We start from the raw sequence: 9,935 nt of genomic DNA on the forward strand, positions 1-9,935 counted from the left end.
TCATTAATTTGAGCACGTTATGTTTTTTTTTGTTGTTCTTTAATAAAGTTCTGAACGTTTTGATAAGGACTCAGAGGAGGATGTGCTGCTCTCAGCATCCTGGCTGCGTTCAGTTTGTCACCTAATGCCGAGATCGACTCAAAACCTTCCGCGATCGACGTGTTGCAGCCCTGCTCTAGTAAAGGATGAGCAGTTCAGAAACAATATGAAATGGGAAAAAAAGCTATTCCTTAACTGATTAAGTCGTGTTTTAGATTGTTCCTGGAAAACTAATCAATCACGGCTGATTAGTGAGTGAACTCACGACTGCAGAGTGAACCATTCATGTATTACAGCTGACAGCCACTCCCCTCTCTTGCAGGTACTGCGTACCCCCGCTAAATCTTTTAGGGGTAGCGGTACCCGACTGTACCCCCCTACTTTCACCCCTGAGTTTACTAAAATATACTATTAGTTGTAATTTAATACTATTTAAATACTACTAAAGTATACTAAGCACAAAATTAGTTGTTCCAAAATAGTACAGTTTAAGTACATCGATAAAAGTATACTAAAGTATGTTAAAATTTTGTATACTAAAGTATACTTTTTTTCACCTGGGCAATATTCCTATTTCTTATAACTGCTCTGTATTTTTTATATAGTTTTTATGGTATGTTACTATTGCGACTAATAGTATTGTTGTTGTTACTCGTTTTTTAGCATGGTTTTCACTAGAGGTCAGCCAGTGTGTAGCAGTTGTGGCAGAGGTCAAACATATATCATTGTGGGATCAGTAAAGGTTTTTCCAATATCAGTTCAGGTAGGATTATTAAGCAGCTGCTGAACAAAGTGACCTGCTGTCGGTGGCATCCTCGTTTTTAGCATCGCAGCACAGATGGTTCTTCTCATCTGAGCGTTTGTGTGTGTGTGCCGACATTTGGGTGGAAGATAAACTAACGTGTCAACCAACAGGCTGGTTGGCCTATTTGTGCACCCTGCCCTTACAGCTAGAGTGAGATTTCCTCTAGCCCCTCTGCTGTCCCACTTACAAATTCCTGCAAGTCTCCCAGCCGAATTAACAGCAATCATCTCTGATGGAGCAAACATATCTGCACAAAAAAAGCCTTTATTTTGTTTGGTCAGAGTTAGTTATTGCCAGAGAAAAGAAGACTTTAATTAAGTAATCAATGTGTGCACTGCGCTGTGGAGTGCACTTCACTCTGTGGGCATGCAGCGCATTGAAAGGAAGTGGGTCTGACAAAAAAACACCTACGACAGCAAGAAAACTCTCCTCCCAGAACTCCTTTGTTTCTCTCAATCATGTAGTTGGAAAATGCAATCGCTCAAAAAGATGTCTTCATGACTGAGGAGTCAAGGTTTCCTGTTTCCTTTGCAACATCAAAACATGTCCTGCTCCTATAGCTGAGGGAACATTAGAAAGAAAAAGTGCAATAAAAGGAAACACGTACTAAAGGAAAGAGATGGCCTGCCTTGGTGCCGAACTCTGCTGACGTGCAAAAAGAAAGAGAAATCAGTTTTTTAAAGGGACACACAGTGACATTCAGTCATGTAACTATGTTACCTTCGGTTGTTATAAAAATGCTGCATATATCAAATATGACTTAAAAAGAAATTCGACTTATTTAATGCCTTGAAATTTGGCCTGTGCCACTTTAAGAAGCTTCTGCTCTTTCATCACATGTTTCCTCTGTTAACCCTTTAAAAGGACAATATTATGTAAAATTAACTTTTTAAGCTTTAGATCGTATTATAATGTTATTCCCTCATCAGAGTGTTGCTTTAATTCTTTCATGGATGTTTGAGAAATCCTTTAATCTCCATGGCAACCATTCAGTCGTGTAAAACGCCTGGTTGGACCTAGCTCCGCCTTCAAGAACAAAGCCCCTCCTCTGAGCTGCAATTTCCAAGCTTCAGAGCTTTTGCCTCACAGAGCTCTCCTCACCAGGGAGTCCCACCATCAGCTCCTTGGATCCTCATTTTTAGAACAACTGAAGGTAATATATTTTCGTGATTATGCTATAAATGGCACTATGTGCCTGGAAAACACATAATACTGCCCCTTTAACAACCAGCTGAATGGTTGCCATGGGAGATTAAATAATTGTTTTTGTTTTGTTATGATGAGGGAATAAGATTATAATATGATGTAAACTCAAAAAGGTGATTTTCCATAATACTGCCCCATTAAGATCAGCATGGTAGTAAAAGTGGCAGCAGGTGAGGGTCAGGTTGAGGTTAAGGTGGAGGCGGAGATTTACTTCTGGGAATCAGAATAGAGAAGAACCTGAAGAGCACAGATGTGCTATGACTCACTTTCACTTTTTTTTTTTTTTTTACCACACTGGACCTTGACAGGTAGCAAGCTGCACTCATACTGTAACAGTCCTCACATACAGAAAACACTGCACTGCTCATGTATGCTGTATATTCTCATTAGGAATCTCAGTTTGGTTTTCCTCACCTTCACACCATCCAGTGGCTGTCACAAAAGTTTATTCTTGATAGAAAAAAAGCAAAGAAGAGGCAAAAAAAGAGAAGGGAAAGAGAAGGCAAGGAATGGATGGAGAAGGTGTTTTTCTCTGAGAAAGAGAGAGAGAGACAGGGGGAGAGGGATGAGGAGGCGGAGAGATGAGAAGTGAGGGAGGGAATGATGTAGAAAGGGGAGAGAAGGATGAGCTACACTTGGATGAAGGACTCCAGACGAATGAGGAGAGACTTTTCAGAATTAGCTTCAAAGATGCTTCTTTCCATGACTCTGGTCATTTAATCAGCTGTAAATATATACATCTATAAAAAAACAACCAGATGCAGCGATGGACAGATGGAGCCCTGAGGATAACTGGACACTCACACACTGACATGATTATGATTTCTCTCTGTCTCTGAGCTGCTCTGAGGAGAGCTGACAGAGTTTTAAGCTGTTTAAGCCTCCAGGATGAACAACCACCGGGTCTGAAATCCAAAAGAAGTTAAGAGGAAAGTTCAGGGACACGGCTGGAAACTGCTGGAGCCACAATGGAAATACACACCTGCCTGTGCTTGGTTTTCATTGCTGCAACTCCAAGAGGTAAGGTATTTCATTTCCTCAGCTGTGTCATCCCTGATTTCCTCTGGTAATGTAGATTACTATCCAAAAATATTAAATGAACAGAAAAACAAACAAACAAAAAGAGAAGCAGAGAGAAAGGAGCTTAACAATGAATCTTTGTATTGCATCAAATAATAACATATAACAGTATGGCTTTCGGTTTTGTTTTATTTTGTAATTATATCACATAGTACAAAATATGCCATAATGTATTTTATTGCATTCCAGTTATCACATCCTGTTTCCTTGCATAAAATAATCACACCACACCGTATCATATTACATTGCATCATATTTCATTGCCACATTACAGAGTATCAAATTGTATCATATCAATGCATAGTTATGCATTATATCACATTATATTATATCATAACACATCAGATTACATCACATTACCTACCATAATATTGTTCTGTATCATAGTAAATCACTGTATTGGATCATATTGTACATCATTACATTATTTTTGTATTATATCGCATCAGATTCTTTTATTGTGTCAAATTATATACCATTATATGTATTGTATCAAATCATATATCGTATTGTATCAGGGAGTTACATCTTGCAGTATTGTATCATATCACTGTGTATCACGTTGTCACATAGTGTATCACACTGAACCAGATTGTATGTCATAGTATCACGTAATAACAGACATTTTATTTTATATTGTCTCATATTAAATACTGCATTGTACTGCATTGCTTCAAATAACCACATTAGATAGCTTTATATCACACTGTATCAGAATTATATCAGAATTATATTGTCATATTTTTTAGCTTACATAATGAGGAAGTTTTGGACTTTTACCTGGATCCAGCTGAGCTAATCAGAGGAATGTGGAACAGCTGGGAGAGGAGACCTGATACTAATTACTATAATACAATACGATAGCAGAGGAAACTACAAACCAAGAGAGAAATACACTAACACTAACAGAGGATGAACTAAAACCCAGGACTTAATGAGCAGAACCAGTACAGCAAGACCTTTCTGACAATAACGAGCAGAGAAATGAACTCTATAAGGCAAGACCTTTTAAATGAATCCAGAAGTGAATACAAATACAAAAAATAGAAAAGCAAAATAAAATCACTCAATGATCATAACATACATCGCATTGTGTTTAATCATATCACTGTGTTTTAAATTGCATTGAATCGTATTACATCTCTGTTATTTTATCACTATCTGATAGAGCTTGGTATCATACTCTAAATAGTGACAAAATATACTCATTTAGTTTAGATGACCAGTGGTAGAGAAAGTACTCAAAAAAATATACTTAAGTAAAAGTACAAATACACAGACAAATGTACTCAAGTAAAAGTAAAAAAGTACTGGCTTTCAAAAATACTTAAGTATTAAAAGTAAAAGTACTTGTTGAATGCATTACCTAATCACTAAAATCATTAAGTGAACCGATTGTATTTAATTTTAATACATCATGCCATTTTAATGAACACTGCCATAGATAAAGCATGTTGTGTTTACTCTGTAACATAGTTTAGACTTAGAAATGTGATTCTATGAATCATAATTTCAGGGATTGTGTCTGTTAGATGTGAAAGTATTATTTTATTTATTTTGTAGATCAAATTGTTGCACTGATGTAGAGAGTTGTTCAAGAAGAACAAAACTTGTTTTTTAGACTTTATTTTTGTTGGTCATACTGCTGTATTGAGTTTAAAATGGTTGAGTCCTATTTTATGAGCTGTTTTCTACTTTGGCTTTAGAAAGAGGTAGAACCAATTCAATTATCAGTCAATTTATATCAATGCATTTTGACCAATAAGATATATCAGAATCTGTTAGCCTGTCTGTGCTACCAGAGTGTTTATCTTGCTGGTTGTGAGGCAAATGCTAAAGTGAGTGTTCATCCTGGAATGACAGTCATTATACTACGCATAACTTTAATCTGATTATTGGATTGTAAATAKTAACRTGTTAGAATACTTGTTACTGAAACAAGAGTCAGATTAGAGTAACGCATTACTGACGTGTTGATGGCGCAAACGTTTGATATTTCTGCTCAAGCTATTTACTGATCTGTCAGGTTTCCAATATGCATCCCCCCCAATGACAGACTCGTTCCTACGCCCTTGCATGTCGCCATATCTTATGATTTATGCAGCGCTATTATATTAGATTAGACAGACATCGCCTCCCGCTCAGAGGAAACCACTGCACATGTCTCGGAGCTTCGCGTGTGAGTAAAGGTGGAGGCGATGGGTGACAACAGACATGTAAGTCACGTTATTGCTTGGATTTTACAGCACCACCTTAAGTCCCTGAACTTCATATTTTAACAGAAAAAAAGAACAACGCGACTTGGATGTAACGAGTAACGAGACAGTTTTGTAGAAATGTAGTGAAGTAGAAAGTACAGATACTTACTGTAAAATGTAGTGGAGTAAAAGTAGAAAGTATCAATTATTAAATCTACTTAAGTAAAGTACAGATACACAAAAATTGTACTTAAGTACTTGTACTTTGTTACTTCCCGCCACTGTAGATGACAATATTCAAAATGAAATGCCTCAACAGAGAAAGCACTTCAGTTGCTGATTCTTTATGACTTACTGTTAATCAGCCCACAAACACTGCTTATATTTCATTTTTTCTTGACAGTGTACCCTGACTATGAATCGATTCAGTATTCATGGATTCCCCTATGTGCAGATTTTTCTTCTGAATGTGACTCCCAATAATTCTCCAAAAACCCACATTTTTGTGAATGTTTTTGTAGCTCATATCAATATATTCTAAAGAAAATGCAACATGGGAAGCTGAAACACCTAAACGTAGCGTGACTTGATGCTGTTGGCTGGCGTTTGCAAAGCAACCGATCCAGGACCTGCATTTGCTTTCTTGGTGCTGATTGGATGTATAGCTAAGAATGGAAGTAAAGAAGATTGTTGGTGTTAGTGCCAAGATGGTTTCTACTGTGTACTAATATTTATTAAGGTATATTCAGTGTTTGAACTAATAAAAGAGACAATTAAAAGTGTTTTTAGAGGCATTTTCAAGTATTTAAGGTTTTTATGTATCTGTGGGTTACCCCAGTGAATACTAATGTTTATGTATTTTTGTCCTTAGTTAACTGTAGAAAGAATATTTATATGTCTCAAAAAGGCAGCAGAGGGACTTGCCTTTCTGAAAAATAAAATTCAACCCTTCTTCCAATCTTCTTCTAATCCAAGTCATCTTTTTGCAGTCCAGCTATTCATTAAGTGAGTAAGAATTTTAGCGCTGAAGGCTAAACTCCCAATATGATTCATAATCTCTGACGAAAGCACAACCTTAGGAACACAAAATGTGTTTTCTACAGTTTGGGTTTTTAATTAAATAAAGTCAACCACTATCGCTGAAACTTTATTAAATAATATATATATAAATGCGTTTGCCTAGCCTAGAAGTAATGTGTCCTGTTTTGCTGCTTGTACCACGATGATCAGAGAGCACAGACTTACAGAATGTTACAGCAAACAAATCTTGATCAGTCACACACACTGTCAGGACAGGAGCTCTCCCATTCAGTCCCATTAGCTGCAAGGCAGCTTTGGAGTCATGTGGGACGTCACTTCTTTATTACATCAACCCACATGTCTCYKACCTGGCATGCATAAGAAAAAATAAATAAACATCAGTTTTCCATCAGAACATGCACAAACATTTATCAGGTGTCTGGACTTGTCAAACAGACTCAGGTTCAAACAACAATCGGAGGGTTGGGTTGTGGTGGAGGGGCATGGGTAAAAAGACATATCAGTTTAATAAGATATTGATCCAAATCCTTTCAAAATGGCAGAAGCCAGTCTTCAGCCAGCCAAAGGACAGTCCATCAGTTTTGATTGAGTGGGCAGCAGATGTGAGCGAGGCACAGTGATGGCAACACCTGTATCACCAATCTGAAACACGAATTAATACAAACATCTTCATTCATGTTGTTCAAACACACCCGTTAAAATACATCCTGAAAATATTCACACCCTCCAACTGTTTCAAGTTTGGTTTTTTTTCCCCACTTCCTGTTTTGTTTAAAATGGATCAAAGTCTATTTTTCTTAACAGGAGCTGCGGTGTAATTATGTAAAATCAACTTTTTGTTATATTGTTATCAAAAACAAATCTGAGTGCAGTTAGCAAAACACCTGGTGGAACCACTGGTACAAACTGCTTCTCAGTCCCACGCTCCTAAGAGCAGTTAACAGAGAAACACTAGTTGCATTTACATTAACTGTAAAATTGTAAACAAAAAAGAAAAAGAAAAACATTTTGAAAAGCTGTCATGCCTGAATGTTTAAGAACACTGGATTGACAAGATTTTAACTTAGTAAAAATATCACACATCTTTGTAAAGGTTTATTTTTGCAATGTCATGACAGAGAACTGTGTGAGAAAAACAATACTTTATGTGGGATACATATTTTATACAACAAAATGTGGGAAAAATTAAAGGGTGTGAAGGTTTTCCTTCCTGTTCCTTCAGGTCACTAAGCTAACTGTTAGAGACAGAAAAATGTCCCTGAGCTCCAGTACAATTGACATTTTTGCACAATAAGTTCAAATAAGGAAAGACGAGACATTGAAAAATGTATTTTGGGCAAACATAATGAAATATGAGAGACCAGCAAAAAAAAAAAAAAATCAAAAATCAAATAACTTCCAATGAAAATGGAATAGGGGAGGGAGATGGGGCATTTTGACTGAAACACTCATAAGCCCTTTTTTGCTTTTCCTGTCCCGCCTCCCTTTGTCTCCTCTCCCAGATACTGTCTCATGTAACCACAGGCACCTTTATAATAGAGGTCACCCTCCTTCCACATTACAGTCTGTGTTCTTCAGCCGAGCCACATCAGCTAAATTCACAGAGGATGAATGTGTTGTAAAGGAAAAGCAATATGCATTCGAATCAATGCGAGATCAGTCTATTTCAAGCATGAATATGAAAACAGAAACTCATTGCAAGAAATTTGCACATGTATAGCAGAAAGTCAAAGCTTTCTTTATTGAGTTTTAATGTCTTCTTCTTTTCCTTCAGTGTACTCCCAGGTTGGACCTCGTGCCCATGCTGAAGAGAGGCTTCTTCAGAATCTGTTTGCGCATTACAATAAGCTCTCTCGGCCTGTGCAGAACACTTCAGACACGGTGCTGGTCCACTTCGGCTTGTCTATTGCTCAGCTAATTGATGTGGTGAGTGAAACCAAGCCGTTGTGTTACGGTTTTTCTGGACTTTTTCCTGACTGCATATTTTCAACAGTTAAAGAGGCAGTTTTATGTAAAATCAACTTTTCTGAGCTTTCCATTGTTTTAGAATGTTATTCCATCATCAAAAACAAACCTAGAGCGATTCTTTGATTCTTTCATGCATGTTTGAGAAATCATTCAATCTCTTTGGATGAAGCTTCTCCTCAAAGCTACAATTTCCAAACAACTGGGCTTTCACCCACAGAACAGGGCATTCTGGGTAAATTCAAACAAATCAAACACATATGTTTAGCGCTAGCAGTAGAAACGACTTGTGGTCTTTTACTAAAAACCAGGAGAGAAAGTTTTAAATTCTTGCCGGTACTATGACGAAAAGAGTCAGAGACTCATTGTGCGAACCAAAACAAATAAAAACAATATTTTACTGTCCTACAGGCTACCTGTATGGATAATGGAGAAAGTAGAAGCACTTCCCAATGTGGAAAAAATATATTTTCTGTCATACAGGGTGGAAAGTAATAAGTTACATTTACATTTATTAATGTAATTGCAATTTGTCTAATTTGTCCTTTGTTTACAAAACCAGAACTTTTACTTTAACTTTAATTTGTTTTGAGTAAAGTTACTCTGTTACATTTCAAAAAAATGTTTTGTAATATCATTTTATGGTGTTGCATCGATGGAAAGACAGGAATAATGAAAACCTGTCAAGTTAAGTTCTGTCATGAAGTGGAAGTGATAGTGGTGAGAGAACGCTGACGACCCAGGTTGAGATGAAAAATTATGGTTTTAATGAAAAATCCACAAAAACACAATCCAAACATACAGGCAGCACGGGGAAGAACGGAAGGCAAAAGGTCCACGACTGAACAGACTGGCACAGCGAACAATGATGGACGACATTAGACGAGGACCCGACAAGAGACAAAGGACACAGGTGGACTTAAATACAGAGGGAGGGTAATTAGGGAACAAGACACACCTGGGAAGCAATCAAGGGGGAAGAGACAGGACACCACAGAGACTCAGGGAAACAAAACCTAGAAAAGAAACACACCATCCATCCATCCATCCATCCATCCATTTTCTTCCTCTTATCCGGGGTCGGGTCGCGGGGGCAGCAGCTTCAGAAGGGAGGCCCAGACTTCCCTCTCCCCAGCCACTTCTTCCAGCTCCTCCGGGGGAATCCCAAGGCGTTCCCARGCCAGCCGAGAGACATAGTCTCTCCAGCGTGTCCTGGGTCTTCCCCGAGGCCACATCATCCGCAAAAAGCAGAGATGCGATCCTAAGGCCACCAAAACGGATCCCCTCAACACCTCGGCTGCACCTGGAAATTCTGTCCATGAAAGTAATGAACAGAATCAGTGACAAAGGGCAGCTTTGGCGGAGTCGAACTCTCACCGGAAACGAGTCCGACTTACTGCCGGCAATGCGGACCAGACTCTGACACCGGTCATACAGGGACCTGACAGCCCGTATACAAGGGCCAGGTACCCCATACTCCCGGAGAACCCCCCAAAGGGCCTCCCGAGGGACAAGGTCGAACGCCTTCTCCAAGTCAACAAAACACATGTAAACTGGTTGGGCGAACTCTCATGCACCCTCCAGGACCCTGCTGAGGGTGT

General features: G+C 38.4%; 1 protein-coding gene across 2 annotated transcripts in view; it reads left to right on the plus strand.

Annotated features, from left to right (window-relative positions):
* The first annotated feature begins 2,640 nt into the window (after nt 1–2,640).
* Nucleotides 2,641–9,935, plus strand: part of chrna4b (cholinergic receptor, nicotinic, alpha 4b) — a 33,825-nt gene continuing 26,530 nt past the window's right edge. Inside the window, exons 1-2 of one of the 2 annotated variants that reach the window (XM_008413191.2) lie at nt 2,641–3,070; nt 8,144–8,295. In XM_008413191.2, coding sequence (XP_008411413.1) covers nt 3,019–3,070; nt 8,144–8,295 — 204 coding nt within the window. In that variant the 5' untranslated portion in view covers nt 2,641–3,018. The remainder of the gene's footprint in view (nt 3,071–8,143; nt 8,296–9,935) is intronic. The other variant, XM_008413192.2, reaches the window with a different exon arrangement.

Source organism: Poecilia reticulata, linkage group LG7, assembly GCF_000633615.1.
Source record: "Poecilia reticulata strain Guanapo linkage group LG7, Guppy_female_1.0+MT, whole genome shotgun sequence".
In the NCBI taxonomy this organism is placed as follows: domain Eukaryota; kingdom Metazoa; phylum Chordata; class Actinopteri; order Cyprinodontiformes; family Poeciliidae; genus Poecilia; species Poecilia reticulata.